Source organism: Anabrus simplex, chromosome 3 (genome assembly GCF_040414725.1).
Source record: "Anabrus simplex isolate iqAnaSimp1 chromosome 3, ASM4041472v1, whole genome shotgun sequence".
NCBI classification, from domain to species: Eukaryota; Metazoa; Arthropoda; class Insecta; order Orthoptera; family Tettigoniidae; genus Anabrus; species Anabrus simplex.
Genome location: NC_090267.1, coordinates 68,498,965 through 68,525,195, shown reverse-complemented (window position 1 = coordinate 68,525,195; position 26,231 = coordinate 68,498,965). Strand labels below are relative to the sequence as shown.

Below are 26,231 nucleotides of genomic sequence, written 5' to 3'. Positions count from 1 at the left end.
CGTCCTGGGATCTCCCGGCAACTAAAAGCCATATGCCATTTAATTTTATCCAAACTGTCTCTTCAGTCATGTATTCGCATATCCTATTTTTGATTTCTAGAAACTTTGCCTTTTGTCTGCAAAATGCCTGGCAGATACTGTTTATCCGTTCAAAACAAGCTTTATTTTTTCTCCAGTTCTGTATTGCAACTCTTGTCCCAATTGTACTTTCTACTTGCAATGCGATTACCAAAACTGGTCTGCCTCTTCATTAATGTAAAACTTTCTTTAGCTGTGAACAACCTAAAACGAGAGCTCACACTATCCATTCTAAAGACGTCCTACTACTCCCACTTATGCTAAGCAAATGACACAATATGTACGCAACATGTTTCTCACTTGAGGCAGGAATAGAGCTGCCAACAAAGTGGGCAGAAAAACTCCAACTTCCAGATTTCTGTATGTCAGGAGCACAGTACTAACCTTCATACAAATAATACCTGCACCTCCCCAACTTTTTGCTGCCAAATTTTTGAATAATATGCAGTGATTATTTAAGTATCTATAGCATATTCTTTTGCAAGTCATTTAATGTCGCACTAATATATCGAAGGCTTTTGATGATGCAAGGACAGGAAAGGTCTAGGATAGGGAAGGCAGCAGCTGTGTCCTTAATTAAGGTACAGCTCCAGCATGTGATTGATGTAAAAATGGCGAAAACATCTTCAGGGCTGCCGACAGTGGGATTTGCACCCACCATCTCCCAAATGCAAGCTCACAGTTACACGGCCCAAACCATGCGGATGTAAATATTACACATATATTGAACAATGTCTTTGCTCACTACACACTCAATTAACATATCTGCCAATAGCTTCATAGAGCGGCAGGGCTTCTGTTGACAAGGGATACTGATACCGTGAGGCTAACAATATCTCCACCCTGCGAAAACGTGTACATAGGGGAGAAAATAAAGAATGTAATCAGAAGAGGCTGATATTTTATTATGATATCTGCACTAATATCATTGGTTGTGAAAATCAATATTAAAATTCACCCTTATATCAGCATCTGACATTGAAAACATTTGGCAGATGTATGTGGTTCTATTTTACAAATCACGGCTTATTATTATTATTATTATTATTATTATTATTATTATTATTATTATTATTATAGTAAATCTTCAAAAAATGTAATAAGGGCATGTCAGTTGGTGAGGCTCACACCCTCATATGGCATCAAAAGATAAACAAAATATATATATGGCATTCATCACTTCCATTCATACGCATTAAAAAAAAATGAATATCAAAAACCCTACTGCCAATAGCTTCAATTATCAGTTCATTTGTTTGTACTGACTGTGACACATGAGCAATAATGAGGATAATATCACATTAGGACTGACATAGGTTCTCTAAATCAGCGACCTCTTTTGGACAGCCCTCAGTAAGAACCACAGGTCCACTGGCCGTAAGAAGAACATCATCTTCTATTCTGACGCCCATCCCCCGGAACTCAGGAGCAGCCAACTTGTTCTTAGGGTTCACATAGATTCCTATAAACATAATTTAACATTAATAAAGTCATGTTCTCTGTGTTGCCAGAATACAATACACAAATAATTGGAAAGGTCAGAAAGGAAAAATAAGTTACTGCTTCAATTTGGAGACTATAAACCTCATAGTCTAGAAAACAGGAACTTTGAAAGTAACACATATTAGGATAACGATAATAACAGGTCAGTGTGACAATAGGGAGAAATATAAAGAAAACACAAAGCACAAGGACAACCTATTTAAAGACAGCAGTGTATGGAGATGTGAAGATTGTCCTAGTTCTTTTGTGTTTTCATTCTATTTCTCTCCCCCCTCCCCCCCACTATTTTAACACTGACCTGTCACTGTAATTATTTGAAAGGGAAGTTTATCCTATGATGTGCACCTACCTTTCTCTATATGGCTTGATTTGCACTTGTTTGTTCCTTTCCATCACTCATAGCCTACATTACATTACTTCTCTCAGTCCCACTATTTAAACATCCTCTTATTCATTCCCTTCTAACTTGACTCAATGTAAAGTATTAGTTTACCTGGTTCCACAGTAATAACCATCCCTGGTTCCAAATTGATGCTGCGAGGTATGAGAGCTGTGTCGTGGACATCCATTCCCAAGTAATGGCTCACGTGATGTGGACAAAAACTGTAGGCAGCCTGGAACACCATGTACATGTCAGCCACTGTCTCACTAGGACAATTTAGTTAATCATTTAACATGCGGTAGCACATAACTGTCTCTGCCTTAATATTATAACGAGAGAAAGTTTGAGAGTTTGTATATGGTGGGTAATCTTAGGAACCACTGGACCAATTTCAGTATTTTTTTACCGTTAGAAAACTTATTTCTTCCAAATTATTATAGGCTGTATGTTGATGAGCAATTGATTTAGGGATACCCAGCTAGAAGAGTGTAGCACCCACTTCCGCCTCACGATGGCAGGGGTGTGGCGTTGCACAGACTCCACAAAACCACTGAAGGTGTTGTGGAGTTATACTGATTCATGACTGTTGCATACCATCCTATAATGAACAGAGATTGGTCAGAATAAGGTCCAGGTCACACACATCGCTCATGACAGAATCCGTGATATGCTCAATCGGATTGAAGTTGGGTAATCTTTGGGGCCAGGCAAGCATCCTCAGATACTGAGCAAGTGGCTGTGTGGTTTGGATCACTTAGTTATCAACTTGCATTCGGGAGATAGTGGGTTCGAACCCCACTGTCGGCAGCCCTGAAGATGGTTTTCCATGGTTTCCCATTTTCACACAGGTAAATGCTGGGGTTGTACCTTAATTAAGGCCTAGTCATTTCCTATCCTATTGTCACCAAGATATATCTGTGTTGGTGCAACGTTTAAAAAAAAAAAAAAAAAAAAGCATCCTCATACCAGTGGAGTGTTGATCAAACCAATCAGCCACTATCTGAATGGTGCATTGTCTTGCTGTAGGTACAGATCTAGTGCAGAATAGTGGAGTCAAAAGAATGGATGGACATTACCTGGCAGCTGGTTCCTGTATTTTTTTTTTTTTTTTTCTGCTAGGGGCTTTACGTCGCACCGACACAGATAGGTCTTATGGCGACAATGGGATAGGAAAGGCCTAGGAGTTGGAAGGAAGCGGCCGTGGCCTTAATTAAGGTACAGCCCCAGCATTTGCCTGGTGTGAAAATGGGAAACCACGGAAAACCATTTTCAGGGCTGCTGATAGTGGGATTCGAACCTACTATCTCCCGGATGCAAGCTCACAGCCGCACGCCTCTACGTGCACGGCCAACTCGCCCGGTGCTTCCTGTATCATTCACTGGTGAGGGATATTGGCAAATGTTCCAGGGGTTCCATTTTATCCTACATGAATGATCCCCATTAAGAGGACACCACTGCCATTGGCCTGAAATATATCCAGCTGACAAGAGGAATCCATTGCCTCCTTTACTTAGTGATGCACCAACTTAACTCATCTGTCCAGGTGACCTTCTTCCATGCTTTGAGAAGCCAATGGTGATGATCCTTTGTACATGTCACTGTCTTGTGGCATACGGTGAGAGGAGCTACCCTACTGTGATGTTTGTTTCTATAACTCATTGTGAGAAATTGGTCCTGGATGGCATGGTTGTTCGATCATCAGCATCGAGGCCTCCATCATCCACGCTGCATACAATGCCAGAATGTGTATCCTTTATAATTATGTTATACTGCATTCTTGGCCATCTCGGATGCTAAAAGGGGATAGGTAGGCCTCGATGCTGCGTCAAAATAGACCTCAGTAGAAATGAACGCCCTAGTCACTTGTTGACACATATTTACGAAATGTAGAAGGCCCGTGGTTGGCTATTTGCATACACGGCACAACTCCATCTACCTGTAGGCCTATGACACACTGCTTGCTACACAATGCAGGAACAATGCTCTTATCAAGATCTCTCAAAATTTGTCGCGAGAAATAGCGCCTGCGCTAGTCTCGAGAAATATTGAGAAATCTTGAGACCTCATCTCAGACAACCCATCTCTACATTCAACAATGAAAGCTTCACTTAAACGTTGACGATTTGCCCTCCAGACATGAATACTTTTCGTAATTTATGAGCTTCATATCCGTATTGATGATTCACACAAATGCAAAGAGGAGAAGAATTCCATCTAATCTCTTGATATTTCTCGAGACTAGCGCAGGCACTAATTCTCGCAACAAATTTTGAGAGATCTCGAGATTAGGTGGAATCATCCTCCTCTTTGCATTTGTATGAATACTTTTGTCGTCTGGATGCAACAAAATGCGTACCCCATTTGTAAATAATGTTTGGGCCCATTGTTCCCGGCTCCAATTTTCACATCTTCTTGCCCATTCTACACGCTGATGTCTGTGGCGATATTCAAGGCCTGAATAGCCTTTGAGAATGTAGTCCTACATTGTGGCGTCGATTTTGAACAGTTTGTGTAGACACATTGACTCCTGTAGACGCTCGAAGCTCCCTTCACAAGGTGGTCGCTGTGCTCCTCAGTTGTCCTCTAGCGAAAATACGGATGTATCGGTCTTGAGCAACGGTTGCTTTGTGTGGTCGACCTGTCCTAGGCTTATCAGCTATGGATTGTGTCTGTTGGAATTTCTGCCACAGTCTGGAAACGTCACTTTGATTGCATAGCACCACTTGAGCTACTAAGGCTTGTGTCATTTGACCATACTGTATTTAAGTCTCTATTCAAACTCTATCTGCTGCTGAAATTGTTTGTCGTGGCATTGCTGTTACTGTGGTGCAGTAGATTACACAGTAAAACTGTATTTACTACTTCCTTTTCAACTGCACTCTATCAGCTCAACTTCTCAAATGATCAGAATCTCTACAAGTAGTGAATGTATGAGCACACTGTCAGGAAAACAAATGTAATGTATTTCAAAGATCATACAAAACAAAGATATGTAACATAATTTACCGGATGTGTTCAGAAATACAAAATCTTTCAATATGAAAAATCAGCTGAAATCACCAAAAGAGTTTGGAAAGAAGCCCATTTTTACCACCAACCTTCTTTGGCACACTCAAGAGCCTTTGATATCTAAGAAGACTCTGTATCAGACCTACTTTGTACCAAGCCCTAATATGCTTTTGTTTACCACTGTTAAATGTAATAATGGAATTTAGACTCTTGCGATGCTTATTACAGTTATTTCGTAATTGGGTTCATTGTATTTATATCATGATAACCTATTTGGTAATTAACCTGGTTCACATTCCACAGTAGACTGAGGTTATCACACTGTTTAAGCTTCCGTTATATTTTAAAGACTTTAAAGATTATCTACTTGATGTTTCCATGCAGTTAATAACTTTGTATTCTATTCAAGATATTTTTTAACTGTAAGCAGGTGTAAGTAGCTTAATAGGTATTTTAAACACACAATTTCTGAGAAGGTACAGTCGCTCAAGAAAAAATGAGCACACTCTTGATAACTGTTCTGGCAAAGTCCCAGCAGTGTCAGGGATTATATGAATATATCACGAGGTTACTCTATTAATTCCTTTCAGTTTTGGCTCTGGGCTCGAGAACTAAACAAGAAAGAAAGTAAAAATGAGCCCTGAGACTTAACTTCAGTTTCTACAATATAAAAACAAATGGGAATGCGCCAGAAAGAAGTGAAGTAAGTCAGACAGCCAAGTGTTAGTTGTGCAGTTAGAGGCATTGGTTTGAACCGACAGTGTGGCAATTGAGAGCTGGTGTAGGTTCAAATCCTTCTATCAAGCAGTAAAGGAAATCAAAGAGAAATTTGGAAAGGGAATCACAGTCCAAGGAGAGGAAATCAAAACCTTGAGATTTGCCGATTAAATTGTTATTTTATCTGAGACTGCAGAAGATCTCGAGAAGTTGCTGAATGGTATGGATGAAGTCTTGGGTAAGGAGTACCAGATGAAAATAAATAAGTCCAAAACAAAAGTAATGGAGTGCAGTCGAACGAAGGCAGGTGATGTAGGAAACATTAGACTAGGAAATGAAGTCTTAAAGGAAGTAGATGAATATTGTTACTTGGGTAGTAAGATAACTAACGATGGCAGAAGTAAGGAGGACATAAAATGCAGACTAGCACAAGCAAGGAAGAGCTTTCTTAAGAAAAGAAATTTGCTCACTTCAAACATTGATATCGGAATCAGAAAGATGTTTTTGAAGACTTTCGTGTGGAGCGTGGCATTGTATGAAAGTGAAACATGGACGATAACTAGCTCAGAAAGAAAGAGAATAGAAGCTTTTGAAATGTGGTGTTACAGAAGAATGCTGAAGGTGAGATGGATAGATCGAATCACGAATGAAGAGATAATCGAATTGGTGAGAGGAGATCGATTTGGCTAAATTTGACGACAAGAAGAGAGAGAATGATAGGACACATCTTAAGACACCCAGGACTTGTTCAGTTGGTTTTTGAAGGAAGTGTAGGTGGTAAGAACGGTAGGGGTAGACCAAGGTATGAATATGACAAGCAGATTAGAGCAGATGTAGGATGTAATAGTTACGTAGAAATGAAAAGGTCAGCAGAGGATAGGGTGGCATGGAGGGCTGCATCAAACCAGTCTATGGACTGATGACTCGAACAACATTATTTTAAAACTCTGCTCAACATTGTTCATACGCACTCCAATCATTTGTGACCTGGATCCTAGGACGTTCTTTATATTTTAACGTGTTTTTATGACATACAACCCATGTCAAACACTAGGTGGGTTTAAAGGCATATCTCATGTTGAATGTGTGTTAATACCCTTTTGATTTATTTATCTGCTTTAAACTGATGATGATTCCAAGGGAACAGAAACCAGTATTCATTTAATAAATGTTATATGTTATATAAAGCGTTGAATGGTGGACCATCCCTCGATTGATTCCTATTTTATAAGTCAAATGTCAACACGGAAATGAAAGTTATACATTATGACATCCTGTTGGAAACGAACATGCTGTTCTTTGGGATAAATTACATCAAAAGTCGTCCATAAATCTCAACGGTGAGAGTTCCTGAACTTTCCAACAGCATCCCAGTACTGTGTGAGGTAAACCAATCCCAGCAATGAATGCTAAAATGATCACTATATGAGAGCTGGCAATGTATTTAGCATCATACCTGGCTTTGGGTTCACGCTATATGCAGACATGTCCTGCATCTATACTGGAAAACGTGATTTCATTGCTGAAGACTATGGGTGCTATTTATAAATATCCACAAGTCATGACCCGTAGGCTAATGTTAAACTCAACTCAGGCGAGATTAACTACAGACTAAGAAAATGTTATTCATAGACCTGTATTAATATCAGTGTACTAAGATAGTCTACAGATCATCCTTGTACATTGCTGCCAAGCATTGTGGTACGCATGTCAGCACGTGCAAAAAACAGATCATAGCATGTTGGAGACATCTGCAACAACAAGTGTTTATTTCCTACTGACATGTGATTCACAAGCACTGACAATGGCTGGCCATGTAAAGATTCGGGAAGCTAACTGGATCACTAAGTTTACACAAGGAGTATTTTATTAAAATAAAATACAGTACTTCTTGTGTAAACTTAAGCCCGCCTGGTGGCCATGATCGTTAAGGCGCTGAAGTCTAAAACGGTCTAACACCGAGGTTAGCCGGTTCGAGTCCCGTTGGTCGAAAAAATTTTCACCATCAGAATGTTGGCCGGCAGGGTAGGGGAGGTGGTGGTATACAATTTCTAATCACTAGATTGCGTGCCAAAAGCCTGGATTAAATTCCAAACCTCTCCGCAGTGCTCATATGGAGTGAGGGCATATGACGCTGTTGATGGTGATTCGTCCGTCGGATGGGGACGTTAAGCCTTGAGCAGACCCCTTAGTGCTATTCGACAGGAGTAGGCTATGTGCCGGCACCGGGTTTCACCCTCTCCCTACTATCATATATCACGTCATTCATTTCATCTCTCATTAACTCCTCTGATGAGGTTGACGTCAGGAAGGGCATCCGGTCATAAAAAACCGCCACGACAAATTCATCTCACCTCATACCCGACCCCGTAGGGAAACGGGACAAGGGCTGGACAAACAAACTTCTTGTGTAAACTTAGTGATATAGCTGTTTTCAATACGGAACAATGACGAGAATAATGGTTTGTAAAGCTAACTGGAACCGATCAGTATTTATAGCGTTTTGTGAACACTTCTCCTTCAACATGCTACAATGTCTAACATTTGACAATCAGCATTACACATGACCTAGAACCCAGAATAATACTAAATTATCAGTATGAGATGCTGACACTGCATGTACAGTTTATTATGAGTAAGTTATTACTTTTGTTACCTGAATATTCAGGGAAATTATCCTTTTATGTTAATATCAATTTGTACGTCTTCCCCTCCAGGATTTTTAATGCAAATGCCTGTCCCATGTATGACTTCAATGACGTAGAATGGGTTTATAGTGGTGACTTTACGGTCACATGCCTTTCCCGTCTGTAATGTGATTTGTTGTACATACATGAAGATGTGTATTAAAACAACCACAAACACCCAGCCCCCAGGTAGGGGAATTAACCAGGTAAAACTAAAATCCCCGACCCGGCTGGGAAACAAACCGGGGGGGTCCTCTGAATCAAAGGCTAGTATACTGACCAGTCAGCCAAGGAGCTGAACTAGGTTGCACATGGTATATAGGCCATTAATACAAACAATATACTGATACGCCAGCCCCGTGGTGTAGGGGTAGCGTGCCTACCTTTTATCCAGAAGCCCCGAGTTTGATTCCTGGCCAGATCAGGGATTTTTACTTGGAGGGTGGTTCGAGGTTCGCTCAGCCTGCGTGATTACAATTGAGAAGCTATCTGCCGGTGAGATGGTGGCCCCGGTCTAGGAAGCCAATAATAATGGCCGAGAGGATATGACCACACGACACCTCATAATCTGCAGGCCTTTGAGCTGAGCAGCGGTCGCTCGGTAGGCCACACCCTTCTGGGCTGTTGCGCTATGGGAGGATGCTGATACAACTCAGAGAGTATAATGAAGCTTTCTCATTGTCAGTAATCTGCCACCTTTGAGAAAAAACATTACACATGGAGAAAATGGCAACTTGGACATTGTAAATAACTTAATTTGGCTGGCCGAGGGATGATAAATTCCGTGCAAATCTGTGTTATCATTTTGGATTTCTCCTCTTATGTAATTATGCAGGGCAGTGATATTTCTGTTCTCTAAAACAACAGGTAGCCCTCTATTAGAAGTACGCTTGTAAAGGTTAGGCATACAAGTTCTAACAGACCTCTTATATTGGTCTTGGTAAAACTATATCCATTCTCAAAATTAATACCGTTGTGCTTCAGGAAGGTAATTGGTCTTATTCTATACATCTTCTTGTCTCTTATATTTTGTGTGCTAATGTGATTTCAAGTACAATCTCCATGTTAAAAGATAGTCCTCGGCCAGGCTGAGTGGCTCAGACGGCTGAGGTGCACCCAACTTGGCAGGTTCGATCCTGGCTCAGTCCGGTGATATTTGAAGGTGCTCAAATACATCAGCCTCGTGTTGGTAGATTTACTGGCACATAAAAGAACTCCTGCGGGACTAAATTCCGGCACCTAGGCGTCTCCGAAAACCATAGAAGTAGTTAGTTGGGCGTAAAGCCAATAAGTTATTAAGATAGTCCTCAGGTCAACTACCTCTGGACCAGAAGTAAAGTTAGTCCACACTAAAGCCAGGTCATCTTCGGACTAACAGAATAGAAGTCTATGAATAAGAAAAATGTTTGTCCACGGTAGGTAACTGGCTTAGTCCGGACTAAACACAACTATGAATAGCACCCTACATCTTTCTACGCAAAGTTCTGCATTTTTGTCACATTACATCAGGCGATCAATTATTTAGTCCTCTGTGAAATGGACCTTCCTACCAGTGACTATTTTGGAAGGTCCACATCCCTAATTTGGTTACGTGCAGTCCCCAAGAAAAGAGAAAACTCTCAGTGAAACAGCTGAGAGGAAGGGGTTCTACTCTTGTGCAGTAGAGGGCCTAATCTTGTTCTCTAGTAGATGTGAGGATGGCCTGCTTCTGGAGCATGTTTCTAATAAAGCTTAGACCATTGCCTAGCAGGAGAGTTGGGAACATCTTCCCTATGGCCAATTTCTTTTGCTAAAAAATCATCTTCACCAGTGCAAAAAAGGCTGACGTAGGCTACACAAGTTCCACCATCATAGGAATGATGACTGTACATACAGTGCGGAGGCCATGTACTAACATGTAAGGATATCAGACAGAAGACAGTAAAGTATATCACGAAATTTTCTTGGACATAACATACAATGAACAAACAATGAACAATGGAATGACAGATTGAACTATAAGCAATTTAAATAGCAACAACATCTATGAGGTGAATGGCAAAATGTATCTTTAAAATGCACAAATAAAATATATGTCCCAGAAGGAAATCAAACTTGCAATGTTTGGATCTATCTATGTCTGCTAAGGTGCTCTTTATTTTTCACATACCGAATTTCTTTGCGCAAACACTCTAGTTTCTTTCCTTTGGTTTTAAGAGGAATTTTAATACCTATTTTATTGAAATCAAAGATGAGGAACCCATGCTGCAGTGGTCAGGAAGTTGCATGATGTTGGCTTATTCCTGCACGTGTGTGCTCAACTGTTGTTTACGTTCAGCTGAGCGTCAGCTTCCATTCGGTAAGGTTGTGAATGTTTATTAACATCATGGCAAGTAGTTTAAGAAGTAGTGACATGGTTATTTATTTAATTGGTGAAAAACACCACATCAATGGACATAAGTTACCATGTCATCAACAGGTTATGTCAGCCTTGTTTTATAACATACGTGAAGTGAAATTGCCTATCAGCGAAAGTGCTAATTTAGCTGCGTGTGAATGTGTAATATTCTGGAAGAAGGCCAGGATTCCCACCTCACTGTACAAAATAATTCTAGACCTATACCAGAGTGGTGCAATCTGTAAAAAAGTGCCTATAGAAGGACAAATACTCAAAGAACAAGAGTGTGTTGCAAATCTAAATAATCTCTTCAATGCTGTCCATGCTAATGCTTTGAACATTATAAAAATAGAAGAGGATAAACATTTTTATTATCTTGGAGTGGTTTGACCAGAAGTTGTCGGCAAAAGAGCAAAGGGCAAGGATTAGAGTTAAAAAGAGGAGGAAAAGAAGATGAAGATTGATAACAGTTTATAGTTTCTGGAGATTACTATGATTCATCTCACTCTGACGGTAATCCCATGTTTACAGAACCCTCCACGAGCTCAGCTTCAATTTCTGGTTGTGATGAAAGGAAGGCAAATTCAGAAAAGGAAAAGAAACATGGAAGAAAGTGTTTTAGGACATAAAACTACAACTGATCTAAAAATCTTGTAGGTTCCACCTTTTAAATACAAATACAATGTTATTAGATGGTATTACAACATATATTTTATTGCAGAACTAGTTTCAGCGCTGCAATAAAATATAAGTTGTAATACCATCTAATAACATTGTATTTGTATTTTAAAGGTGGAACCTACAAGATTTTTAGTTCAATTGTGATCTCAGTTCAATATGGGCAAATAAGATGAAGTTCCTTACGTTTAACATTAAAACTAGTAGATACATGCCAAGTTACGTCAGAGAGACACTGTGTTCGTCCTTGAAGCTACAAATGAGACCTTGGGACATAACGTTGATGAAATAGCACAATCATAGTTCAACTCAAAGATATCGAGAACAATTCTGAAAGAAAGAGGTAGAAAATATTACATATGTTGTGATGTTTTGAACATCAAATCAAAAATCAAAATCTCTTTATTTGCAAATGAGGTGTCTACCTCAGTGGCAAATGGTACACTAAAATGTATTATTGTCAAGCACTAAATTTTAAATGAACAAAAGAAGAAAATTTTTCTAGAATACAATATTATACAATAACACCATGTACAAAATTATTGAACTATGTAATTAATTGGAAAGATGTATACATTTAATTTGTGGTAGGTCATTTTAAATTATTATGTTTATATATAGGGTTTATAGTCATCCATTTCACATCATCTCATTTCTTTGGATCATGGCTATAACATTCTGAACGAAAGACTTCTTGAGTAAGGTAATACAACATCACTCGTATTAAAAGCTTGCAGTAAATTTCCAGTAGTCGAGTTCAGGTGACCGGACTCACCATGCTAATTTTAGCCCATTACCAGAAAAAGTACGTCATCAAGCTTGCAAGATTCCTTACCCCTTCCAGATTCTGAAGAGACAGTTAAAGCCTGTTAACGCCTACTTTTTAAAATTCGCTACATGATGCTTTGATTGCCCATGAAAGTTCAACCTATGTGAATGGACGTTATGGAACAAGATGATGGATCATCAACGATGGATAGGAGAAGGGATAGTACATCAGATCCTACTGGACCATGTGATATGGTTGATGGAGGGAGACTTTGGAGCCTATATACATCGACGACAAGAGCTGGAGGGCGTCTATCGATGCTGGTCTAATCTATTTTATCATTAACATCGGAGGAGGGCTGTACATCTTGACATCGGAGAAGGTCTTAACTTAGTTCATTTCGCATCTTAGTAGAGCACTACTGAAAATTACTCTCAGGAGAAATTTTGTTGTGTATTTAGTTACGCTACAATTCTGTAATAAGGAAGAATACAAGTGTATTCTCTCCATGAATATAACCCAAGGTGGTTTTGCTATTGAAATTAGGGTTCATTACAACTTTATGTACGGAGTACTGTAGGAAGTGTTAAAGTCAGGAAAGTCATTGTTCAATTAGTGGGCTATGCACGAATCAGAAATAGAACTGGTACCTACAATGAGAGATGACGACACTAGCACGAGAGGTCCATCAAACATCCGTTGCTACATAGATCATGTCCAGATAACAAAGTCTACAAATGGTGAGCTAATGGAATAAATTACTGCAAGTATCCATGCAACAGTTCAGTTTTATTGAATTTTATTTCATTCAATTTTTCTTTTGCTTCCGTAAGTTCAGAGTTCGTAAATACGCCGTCATGTTTTTCATCCTAATAAATGTCCGACTCATTGGCTGAATGGTCAGCGTACTGGCCTTCGGTTCAGAGGGTCCTGGGTTCGATTCCCGGCTGGGTCAGGAATTTTAACCTTAATTGGTTAATTCCAATGGCTCGGGGGCTGGGTGTGTGTGGCGTATTCAACATTAGAAATCATCCTAGGTAGGGCCCTCATCTTCACAGACATGCAGGTCGCCTAATAGGCCGTCTACTAGAAAAAGACCTGCACCAGGCCTCTTCGGAGGCCATACGCCATATTAATATTATTAATTATCAACTATCGTCTTCAAGCCATAAGTTTGAAGGCTGGTGCCCATGGGATATTGTTTCTGGAGAAGTAAAGGAGTGTGTATTTATTTGTATTAAAATTAAGATGACCCGGCATGTCGCACATCCGTGGTGTGAGAGTGGGTACGTCACAACGTATTTAAAGAGAAGAATCCAACTTTTGTGACTGTTCACTGGGACAGTAAACTGGTAACGGCGTTAAATGTCAGGGATTTTTATTGTTAATGTCTTTATTAATGGCGAAGATAGGGCTCCTAGCACTGTCTTGTACTTAAAAAAATATGACCGTGATATATTACAAACAAAAAAATTTAAAACTAACTACAGTGCACTCCTGATAATTCGCGTGCAGATAATTCGCTTTGCGGTTAATTTGCGGGTCGCAGAGAGTTATTTTTTAAAGTATTAATTCTTACACCCACTAATCATCATGCTGGGTAAAATTATCTCTGCCTAGTTTAAAAGAATTTTAATGTGATGCGTGGAGACGAAATCATTGATATTTGAGGAGACTGGACTTCGTTTCTCTACGATGTAGCAGTAGGCCTATATGCACACTGCTGCCAGAATGCTGCAAACTTGGAAACATTCAAGCAAGTTGCTGCGCGTGGCACAGCACAGATTACCATAATCTTGGAAGCAGAGACAATGAAAGAGGAATGCACTCAGAATTTACCCTACCTTTCCCCACAGCCCAAGGTCGCTAAACTGTAAGCCAAGTGAAGGGTAGGTGTGCCGGCAGCGAGTGTATTGTAGGCTACTGTACAGTACTTGAGAAGTGCGAGTGGAGTGCGGAAGTCTTTTTGAAGTTTCGAATAAGTCAGTAGTAAGAGTTTTCAATACGAGTGGTTGAAAAATGAAATTAAAAGGTTAACCGTCAGTGAAAAACTGAAAATTATAGAAAGACTTGAGAAAGGCGAGGCGTCATCAAAGTTAGCCTGCGAGTTTGGTGTGGGTGAAACAACAGTAAGAGACATGAAGAAGCAAAAGGAAACCCTCTCCAAATTTTCTGCTAATTGTGATCGTTCATCGTCCCGGAAATCAATGAAAACACCAGACTATGCAAATCTAGACGAAGCCATGATATGGTGGTTCAATAAAAAACAAGTGGACAGTATTCCTGTGTCCGGCCCAATGTGTGCTAAGCAAGCAAAACATTTTCATGATGCTCTTGGCTTAGAAAGGCAATTTTAAAGCATCTTCTGGCTGGCTTACACGGTTTAAGAAACGCTACGGAATACGAGAAATTGCTATTCACGGAGACCGTCTCGGAGCAGACACGGATGCTGCTGAAAAGTTCGCACAGGAATTTCAATCATTCATTGAAAAAGAACAGCTTGACCTTCGACAACTTTACAATGCAGACTAAACAGGGTTGTATTGGAAATGTTTACCGTCCCGAACATTAGTGATGCAACAAGAACAGCAAGCCCCAGGCCGCAAAACATCCAAGGGAAGAATAACCATTATGGCGTGTGCTAACGCAAGTGGTGATCATAAATTAAAATTACTAGTGATAGGGAAATCCAGAAAACTCCGTGGTTTTAAATGAGAGAATGTACCTTCGCAGTACTACCATCAAAAGGCAGCGTGGATGAACACACAGATATTTAAGGACTGGTTTACAATCATTTTGTGAAACAAGTGACGGCCTACCTAATTAAGCAGTCATTGCCAATCAAAGCAGTGCTCTTGATTGACAATGCGCCTTCTCATCCACACGAAAGTGAACTTAAGGTGATATTTACATGAAATAGCTTCCCCCTAATGTAACTTCTATTCTCCAACCTATGGACCAAGGCGTTATTGCTGCTTTAACGAAAAACTACAGGTCATCTCTGTTACAGCAATTGGTTGAGGAAGGCATCGATATTCCAACATTTTGGAAGGACTTCAGTTTGTTGGATGCTCTTCAACCAGTCAATATGTCATGGGACAAAATTATCGCTACTACACTTGCACGGTCATGGAAATCTGTTCTAGGTGAAGAGCAAGCATTTGCCGGCTTCAGTGACAATGATATTTCGAATGGGCAACGTAGTCTTGCTACAATGATATCATTACTGAAAAACCTGGATAAATGCCAAGATGTAGAAGAAAACAATATCTGAAAATGAAAATTCATCTCTATTTTCTATGTAAGAGATAAGTGTGTCTATAGAGACACTAGGAAACTTTCGGAATTTCCTTTGCATCAGTGTCGCACTCGATATCATCTGAATCTCCATCTTCCTCACCAATCGTCAAATTCCGTACAATATCCTCCTCACTTTCATGTCTGACACCATAATCGTCATTATCGACGTCTAAACATAGGGAACATGAAATATTTGTCCTGAATGACTAAATTTATAATACCAATATAATGGTCCATTATTGGACATTATAAATTTTCCAGCTAACTCATTCTTGGTTGCTTGCGTTTTGCCCTTGTGTGCTAAGTTGGGCTCATCAGTTGGTACTTAGCACACCTACCAAGACGCAAGGCTAGTGCATACCGTGGAGGCCACTGCATAGGCCAACCAACCAACTGATGATGAGCCCAACCTAGCACACAGGGGCGAAACGCTGGCAACCAGGAATGAGTCAGCTGGAAAATTTAGCCTATAATGTCCAATAACAGACCATTTATATTGGTATTATAAACTTACTCATTCGGGACAAATATTTCAGATTCCCTATGGGAATCAACATCTATATTATCTGATGGCCAAGCAGGCATCAATTTTTGATAATGAGACAAAGTCTCTCATAGTGCATTGGCACTGCCTGTGGCTACAATTAGCCTACGCAGTGGCCTCCACGGTATGCACTAGCCAGTGTCTTGGTAGGTGTGCTGGGTACCAACTGATGAGCCCAGCCTAGCACACGGGGGCAAAACACTGGCAACCAGGAATGAGTTAGCTGGAAAATTTATAATGTCCAATAACGGACCATTTATATTGGTATTATAAATTTACTCATTCGGAACAAATATTTTAGATTCCCTACGGGAATCAACATCTATATCATCATAGGTAATATGATGTCGGTAGAGGAGATTTACGTAGTGTTATGGTCATGTGGCTGCATTTTTGTGGATTGGGGATAAGTTTCCAAGTACGGCACCAGTTCGAGAGGGCATTAAGTGAGGACTGTAGCAGAGCTGCATCTGTTGGATTCCTGATCACCCTAAATATCTTGCAGTCGTCAGCAAAGAGTAGGGTATTCGCTGTTTCATTGAGTTTGGAAGGCAGATCGTCCATAAACAAAGAAAACAGCAAGGGCCCAAGAGTACTGCCTTGTAGGACACCGGAGGTGACTGGTAACCACGAGGATGAAGTGCCTGATATTACCACTCTCTGTCAACGGTTATGTAGGAAGCCAGCAAGAAGGGTCAGAAGACTGCCATGTATATTAAATCGTTCAGAGAGTTTATGGAACAGAGTACGGTCTACAGAATCGAAAGCTTTCGAAATGTCTACGTAGCAGATATCCAGCTGTCATTTAGCTGCAATGGCATGTGATGCAAAGCTATGCAGAGTGGCCAGGTTTGTTAGACACGAGCCACCTGGTAGAAAACCATGCTGCTTGGTTGAGATATATGGCAAAGTGAATGCGAGGAGACGCTGGTGTATAATTTTTTCAAAGATAAAGGATAGTGTGGGGAGAATAGAAATTGGTCGGCAAGATGAAACATTAAATTTGTTGCCTGATTTGAGAAGTGGAACAATATTTGACTGTTTCCAGGTAATAGGAAAATAGCCTGCAGCAAAACATCGGTTATATAATTTAGAGAGAGGGACGCAAAGAGTGCTGGCAGTATTTTTTAGGAACGTAACGGTACCACTTGACTGGTCGATGTCGGAGCTAACGTCGTGCATCATAGGTAACTTCCCCATCATCCATGTAGTGCTTCCTACAGAGTGCATCCTTCATTGGGCCAAACAGATGGAAGTCAGAAGGCACGAGATCCGGGCTGTAGGGTGGATGAGGAAGAACAGTCCACTGAAGTTTCGTGAGCTCCTGTTGGGTGCGCAGACTTGTGTGAGGTCTTGCATTGCCATGGAGAAGAAGTTGGTTAGCATTTTTTTTGGCTACGAACATGCTGAAATCATTTCTTCAATTTCCTTAGGGTAGCACAATACACTTTAGAGTTGATCGTTTGACCAAGACGGAGGACATCAAACAGAATAACCCCTTCAGAGACCCAGAAGAACGTAGCCACGACTTTACCAACTGAGGGCATAGATTTGAACGTTTTGTTCATGGGAGAGTTGGTGTGGTGCCACTCCATGGATTGTCATTTTGTTTCAGTTTGAAGTGATGAATTCATGTTTCATCACCTGTGACAATGTCTGACAAGAAATTGTCACCTTCAGCCTCATAACGAGCAAGCAATTCCGCACAGATGTTTCATCTTTGCTCTTCATGGTCTCCCGTTAGGTTGCAGGTTATAAATTTCATTTCTTGTCCGTATTGAAGATCTACTTGTGATACAAAATTATTATAATTTGATTATAGACCACCTATTCAATACATCATAAGCTAATATGGAATTACATTCTTATTAAATTGTTAACATGGTACATGTTTCGCTCCTTTTAGTGATCATCATCAGCCAAATAACATTTACTTAAGGTTTAATAAGATCACGAACATATTCTATTGAGTTAAAATATGCTTTACAAACATGAGTGACAAGTCTTACGATATTTTACTGATCATGTAAAAAAAAAAAAGTTATGTCTTAAGCTTAAACACAATTGTCTAAAATCTTGGAATTAACATTGTCATTAAAACTTATAGGCAAAACTCAACTATTAACCATCTAATTTAAAACCTTTTTATAAGATCTGGCTAACTGTATTGATTCAATATTCCTGAATTGTATAATTGTCCTTGAACTTTCATTGTATGTTTAATGATTTTATGAAGCTAATAATATCCTGTATTGTAGACCTTTGTCTTATTCCCAATAATTGTATGGCCCAGTATTTCAATTTCAACCTCATTTTCTAACAGACTTGCATTGGTACCAGAGTTTTCGTGCTATCATTTCATTTCCTATGAAGTTATGAAACTCTTCAAGTGGTATTTGTTATTAAAAGCTCAGTTTTGATTGGTTAATTGGAGTAATGCGAATCATAGAACAACATGATAAGATTTATCTTGATATTGGCACAAGTTTAGTGCCAAAACTAGTACCTCATGTGAACGACATGTAATTAATTCACATTATAATGTCTTTGTACTGAATAGGAGGACCCCTATTCATTTCAGTTATTGTAATCCCACTTCAATACGGATCATGGCATTTCTAAATATCAATATTTGTTTTATGTTGCACCGGCACAGACGGGTCTTAAGCCAATGTTGGGATAGGACAGGGCTAGGATTGGGAAGGAAGTGACTGTGGCCAGCAATGCCTGGTGTGAAAGTGGGAAACTATATAAAACCATCTTCAGGGCTGACAATATTGGATTTTGAACCTACCATCTTCCAAATGCAAGCTCACTGCTACTTTAACCAAACTGCATAACCAACTTGCTCGATATACCGAGATCTCAGAATACATTTAGAAGTTCACTCACCTTGGAAAGCTCATTTTCACTGATATGCATAGACAACATCCCCAGCTCCTTGAGACGTTTGCCTAGTAACTTGCACATAGAGTTGAACAAGCTGTCGAGTGTTGGGAAGGCCGAACACAAGTTGATCAGATCTTTCTGTACAGAGAGTACAGCCTCATAGAGGGCCTTCTGAGTGGAGGTGAAAGAGCCAGATATGGGCCACGTGCGGGTGATATCGCTGCAGTAGCCATGGTACTCACAACCGGCATCCATCAGCACCATGTCTCCACGATGAACCACCTGATTATTGTTGATGTAGTGAATGATGTTCGCTCTTTCTCCGCCAGCCACCACAGGAGGGTATGCCAAATATTCTGCACCTCTCATTCTGCACTCATAGTCTACTCGGGCAAACAACTGATGCTCTGTTATACCTTCATGAGCAGAACTAATGGTAGACGAAATAGCATCAGATCCAATCTTGCAAGTTGCTTGCATAAGAGCCACTTCGGCTGGAGATTTGTACAATCTAAGTTGCTGAATAAATGGTCGTGGAGATTCCCATTTCTGCAAGAAAAAAATAACACAGTAAATGACCAACAGCAACCAACATTTTTTCTTAAAAGTCCACAAAATCAAGTGACAAAGGTAATTCAAATGGAAGCCAAAAATTGTACATAATATTTAAGCTATGAAAGTGTCCAAGTTGTTGAAGTGAATTGCTAGCATTTAAAGCAGCAGGTTTCCCTGAGCTGAGCTACTAAGATGTGGTGAGAATGCAGCACATAGAAGGGTGTGTGGACCTAAATTGAAACACAGAGAAGTATCTTTAGCCTTGGAATACTAACCTACATAAATCTTACACATACTCTTCATAAATTGGCACGTAAAAGTCATATAATGGAAAGTGGAGTTCTCGTATGCTAATACATTTAGTTGGCTTCCAGACACCACCGTTGGCAGTCGACTTAGTGGCTTTCTGTGTGGCTGAAAGGAATGATTCAAGAATACAGTGAGTAAATTTCACGTATAGTTTACAATACCAGAATATTTTCAATATGTTCGGTGAATTCATATACTGTATGTTGTTTGTTGTTTGGATACATGAAGTTATTAGATATCTAAAATGGTTAAAGAAAAAAAAAAAAAAAAAACAGTTCTGATATCAAAATACAGCGAGTATCTACGAAGATGTTTGTGAATAGGCCTAACTTGAATCTAATGAAAACTGAAAACTTTCAACTCCAAAAGTAAGAAACCTGAAGATGTTCAAGAACTAACAATCAGTAATATTAGGGATACTGAATGCGAGGACGAGTCACCGGTGACAAGCAAGAGGATAAAAACTGAGCAAGCACCTAAACGGAGGTAGGAAAACAAAAGAAGAACCAGGGAAAAACTACTGCCGTAACAATCTAAATTAAAGGAAACACCTGTTTGGTTTTATGTGGAAAATGTCCTCACTGGTGCTCAGAAAAGGTTCTTGACAAATTACTTCAATAAACATTTCATGAGTACTATTTTACAACACATCAATAAAGAAATAGATACACACTGCACAAATGCAAAATACAGAGTATCTAATTTTGATTTATTGTTCAAATCTTGTTAGATTTGGCAATAAGGGAAATTATACTGGTATTTTCTAACCAATAGTCTCTCATTTCCTATTGAAGATACAAGAACATTAGTTTCTGAGATTACAGCAATGATGATAATAATATTAAGTTTAATGTTCCACTAACTATTATCCGGCATGGTTTTTGGAGACACCAATGTACCAGAAATTTTGTCCTGAAGTTTTTTTACATGACAGTTAATCTACCTACACGAGGCTGGCAGATCTGAGCACTTTCAAATACCCCTGGCTAGAGCAGGGATTGATACAGCCAACTTGCACTCAGAAAAACAGCACTCTTCCGTGTCAGCTACTCGGCCTCGCAAATTTTAGATACTAATGAATACCTGTAGAACATTCAGACCGTGTACTGCAGAGCAAGTCATGGTATTTACTGGATTGTCCTTTTCTTTTTTTGCTAGTGGCTTTACATTGCACCGACACAGATAGGTCTTATGGCGACGAAGGGATAGGAAAGGCCTAGGAGTTGGAAAGAAGCGGCCGTGGCCTTAATTAAGGTACAGCCCCAACACTTGCCTGATGTGAAAATGGGTAACCACGGAAAACCATCTTCAGGGCTGCTGACAGTGGGATTCAAACCCATTATCTCTCGAGTGCAAGCTCACAGCCGCGCGCACCTAACCGCACGGCCAACTCACCCCGTGGATTGTCCTTATAGGATGTATGTCTCATAAAAATCTGATAAAATAATAACTTACAGAATCAAGATTGTCATGATTTGTAATAAACATGTGTGAGAAAGCTTAAGTATCTTGAGTCTATGTTTGCTGATGACTGTCAAATTATTAAAGAGGTATGATAATAATAATAATAATAATAATAATAATAATAATAATAATAATAATAATAATAATAATTGTATAGCTTCAACTACTGTGGTGCAGACTTTCTGAAGTGGTACCATCTCCACAGCCTGCCTACCAATTTCAACATTCTGAGTGGTGGTGGTGGTGGTGTTTACTTTTCTTAAGAGGAAGTACAACTGGGTAACCATCCTCTAAAATTTCAACATTCTGACTGTGCTGCTAGCTAACACCAAAATTGGAATTCTACTGGAACAGATACTATGGCTGAGTTAATTTTTCACTGGGTAAAGCATCAAATCTTTAACATGCCACTGACAACATGGAGTGCCAAGATTTTTTATCTTCCTTCAAAAATTGTCTTCCTGAGTTCGGAGAGAGATATGAAAACGCTGAAATGAGTGTCTCAGATGACAGAGACTGCACCTAAATCGCTGGGTTCGATCGCAGCTCAGTCCAGTAGTATTTGCTCAAATATGTCAACCTTGAGAAGGTAAATTTACTGACACAACACCTGTGGGACAAAATCTTGGCACCTTGGCATCTCCAAAAACTGTAAGCGAAGTTGTGCAACATAAAAACAATGACATTAAGATATAAAAACAATTTGTTGTACCAATTCAGAAGAAATTGTATGGTGCCTCAATGAATTTTTAAGCCCTTCTTACTGATGAAATTGAGAACAAGAAATGAGTTTATTGGGGCTGAGAAGGAATGGATGTAGAAGAGGTGGTGATTATTGTTTTAACAGGAAGTACAATTAGGCAGCTATCCTCTATTAACACCAATCAGAAGGAAAATGGAAGACGTTTGACACTTCAAAAAATGAAGGTATTGACAAAAGAAAGGACAAGCCCTTGAAAACCTAATACTGTCAGAGTCAAAAAGGAACAAGAGTTGACCAAGGAAAATTGAATAGGAAAGATGAAGGTGAGGAGCCTGACACAAGTCGAAGGTTCGGGAACTAAGGTCACCAACCCATGCTCCCAAGTTTTGAGTTCATGATCTGGATGGATGGATGGACGGATGTTTTCAGGTCAGTCCTTATATCACCTCTCTCTCTTCCCACAATGACCTACCATATTATGTGTTCTTTTTCAGGTTGCTTTCTTTCTATACAGGCTATTGCTTGATTTGTCACTTTTTGTTCCTTTCCATTATTGTCATTTTAACATGTGTTTAAGGAGTTTAAGGGTGAAGAGCTAAGTTTAAGAGCCGTGACTTGGACTTTGGCTAGTGTGTGGTCTTCTTTTTATAAAAAGACACTAATATTTCAACAAAAGCTACGAGTATCACTAACAAACAGCCATATATCCTCACTCTGAACACACGTAGACAGATTTGTATTATACAATGTAGCCTAGTGAATTTTTTTTTTCCAATTGCTTTACGTCGCACCGACACAGATAGGTCTTATAGTGACGATGGGACAGGGAAGGCCTAGGAGTGGGAAGGAAACGGCCGTGGCCTTAATTAAGGTACAGCCCCAGCATTTGCCTGGTGTGAAAATGGGAAACCACGGAAAACCATCTTCAGGGCTGCCGACAGTGGGATTTAAACCCACTATCTCCTGGATGCAAGCTCACAGCTGCGCGACTCTAACCGCACGGCCAACTTGCCCGGTACCTAGTGTCAACCTATTCTAAACAGCACTGGTAGAGCATCTAGGCTATCATAATGTATTTACTTGACTGGTTGTCATTCCAGTGACTTTGCCGCAATGCGTTCAGTGTATAATGTACCTCAATCTGTACACAATCTATCCACTAGTATCTGAAATTGCTCAAATATACCAGCTTTGTGTTGGTAAATTTACTGCCACATAAAATACCGTACTCCTGTGGGGCAAAATCCCAGTACCTTGGGCAGAGGGCAGAGTAAACCAAATCTCTGTCGTGCAATCTATGATTGAGTTCCTAATCAATTTTGTTGGGTTAACACCAAATGTGTCACCATATCAAGGAATTTCTAAAATGGACCAACACAGATCACAGCTATTAACCTCTTGCGTCTACTCTCTCACAATTTGTTCTTTTCTTTCTGACTGATGCACAAGCCCTATTATTGGATTGACAAAATATGTTGCTATGAATAATGAAAGAGCACTGACATATATGTGTCTGAGTGAGAAATTCCAATTTCTCAATCAGAATAATACTAGTAGTAGGTGAACCCAGGGTAATTAGAACATTATCATATAAATACCATAACAATTCTGCATTCCCACACATTATAGTGTGTTACTCAATTTGTGCAAGAGTTTTTTCCTAATTACCCTATCAATTTCATATTTTATTTTCCTACGTATTGTATTTATATGATAATGTTCTAATTACCCTGGGTTCGCCTATGGCCTCAGCTAAACAAAGTGTAGGCATTTTAATCTGATGCCATCTAGTCTGCCTATGTATTAACTTTGATGTTCTGTTTTATTCTATGGCTATCTATAGCTGAGTTTTTAATTCATTTTGTCAGGTTAACACCAAATGTGTCACCAGACATGACTGGTATACAGGATACCTCTGCAAGGTATGAAGCTGCGATCTTGGCATCCGGAGGTCAACACTCCACCACTGATCCACAGAGGGAGCTTTCAATCACAAGCACACACATTACAGGTTATCTGACAAGCCACTACCCAGATCCCTAATAATCATCATACTTAAAAAAATGTCCAATTCAAAACCAAGGTTATCACATGTAAGTTTTGAGTAAAGATCAATCAAGACCAGCAGTAAGTCACAATGAAAACCCTGTCAGAAATTGAAATGTAAATCTGAGAATGATAAGTGCCCTAAGTATTATTTTAGTTATAATCATAGAAGAGACCCTTAAAAACAATAATTAACCTACAAGTAATTTTTATTGCGAAATGTCTGATGTAGAAAAGAAATACTAGAAAGCTTTTGTATAACTCTGTCATACATAACAAGACCACAAAATAACACATCACAACACAATTTACCCATGCAGCAAGTTAGTAGTTAATTGGGATAAAAACTCATCAACAGGACAAAGCTTTGAAAGAGAAGCAACCAACCTTCCTTGGCTGGGAATCAACAAAGACAGAGATTATGCACAATAACTGCCTGCACATTTTCATGCTAAACTAAAAGATAATCACCTTACTCCACGTTTCAGTTAAGAACTCTCGTAAAACTTTGTGAATATCAGGCTGTATTGCTTGCATGTAGTCATACCAAAGTAGGAAACTACGATGACTGCGAGCAAAAGAAAACAGATAGGATGGTAATTCTCCAACTGGCAGGGCTTGGTCAACACCAAACATGCTGGGAGCCTCATCCATGTCGGTGCGTGGTCCATCCCACAATTCAGAGTGAGAATCATTTTTGCGCAAAAATAAAGTAGATTTGAATGAATCTCCTTCTCCCGTCAGAATCAGTGCACTATCAGGTTCCATACAACCACTTAAGTAAAGGAAGTCAGAATTTTGACGAAACACGTAAGGAATCTTCTCTGTCATGTACACTTTAGTAGCAGAAGGAATCACTACCAACTGTTTCTCACTGTAATCATGTTTCAGGGCATATTTTTGTATTTTTGACATAAACCGATGTCGTCTTTCTTGGAACTCTTCTAGTCTTATGCCAGGCATTACCTGAAATAAGTCAAGAAAAACCAATAAATCAAAAATATTTAATTTCCTTCCTTAGACAAATACTAAAAATGATATACTCCGAATTGTTACATTAAAATATACATACTTCGCCATTCTGAAGGAGGTGAGGATGAGTGTGTGCAGTAGGTTGGCCCTGAACCTTCGCAGCTCCTGGACTTTCGTGCCATTGCTGACTTTTGGGAGCTTTAATTGTTGTCGCCTTGGTTGAACAAGCACAGCAACCAACCCATGAAGAAGACAGTCCTGGAGGGCATTAAAAAAAATTCTATCACTTCTTAAGAGAAAAAAGGTACCAGTGAGTTTCGAACTAAACAATGATGTATTTTCCTAACGCATTACACAGCCCTATTAAGCCAAACGTAAACATAATTAAAATGTCAAACGACTAACAACAAAATACACTGTACATATTAATAAGGTGGAGGACTATTACTACACATATGCAAGCAATTCTCTAACTTATACAGAAGCAGGCTTTAAGGAGTAAGAACTTGTACCTTTCCGAAAAACCGGTGAATTAACAAATTCGTGAAATACTGACATCATTTTGCCGCATTTCTTCTATATTAAGAACAGCTGATTTTCGTAAATGCTAAGTGACGTAGGAAGCCTAGTCAGGCTAAAGGTTAATGATCCATCAGCAGCCCTGTCGATTTCGCAATGATTAAAGATCATTGTAAGGCCATTATACAAAAAAACTCCCCAAAACACCCTTGCGTACAATTAGGACGAACATTTAAACGTAAACTCTTACATTCATTCCCTTCCATATCTTGCGAGAGCTAAAATATGTCACTAAATGGAGGTCCCGACCAGGGTATGGTTCAATAGACCATGCACAAACACAATCTTGATGGCTATATAAATTGAAAGGAACCATTCTTGATTCTAGCAATCTACGACTGATTTTCAAAACTACATAAATTTAAGTGACATACAATAGGATCTTGATTTGACATTATGTAAGAAAAAGTATAAAGGGAAGAAATAAATGAAAACGTAAACACCCTCGTAAGAGCAGAAAAAAAAAAAGTCAATGTTGCCAGTACGCAGTTGGTACTTACAAAGAAAGAGATCATAATGAAACAAGATAAACGATCATAAACTCCACATACTTGGCAATATGGTCGGTAGTTATACGGTTGCTATTGTATCAGGCGGCAACACGAAGTGAATTCTTTTTATCAAAAACACATTTTGGGGGGAATATTTCACAGCATTTTTCATCTTATGA

General features: G+C 39.4%; 1 protein-coding gene across 1 annotated transcript; it reads right to left on the bottom strand.

Moving 5' to 3' along the window:
* Window positions 1-26,012, bottom strand: LOC136865973 (xaa-Pro aminopeptidase 3). The gene is made up of 6 exons (XM_067142551.2): window positions 25,495-26,012; window positions 25,083-25,240; window positions 24,482-24,976; window positions 18,937-19,482; window positions 2,075-2,195; window positions 1-1,540 (listed from the first exon to the last, which is right to left on the bottom strand). Exons 1-6 carry the CDS (start codon window positions 25,541-25,543, stop codon window positions 1,380-1,382), a joined length of 1,530 nt encoding a protein of 509 aa, XP_066998652.2. The 5' UTR covers window positions 25,544-26,012; the 3' UTR covers window positions 1-1,379.
* Window positions 26,013-26,231: the final 219 nt, after the last annotated feature.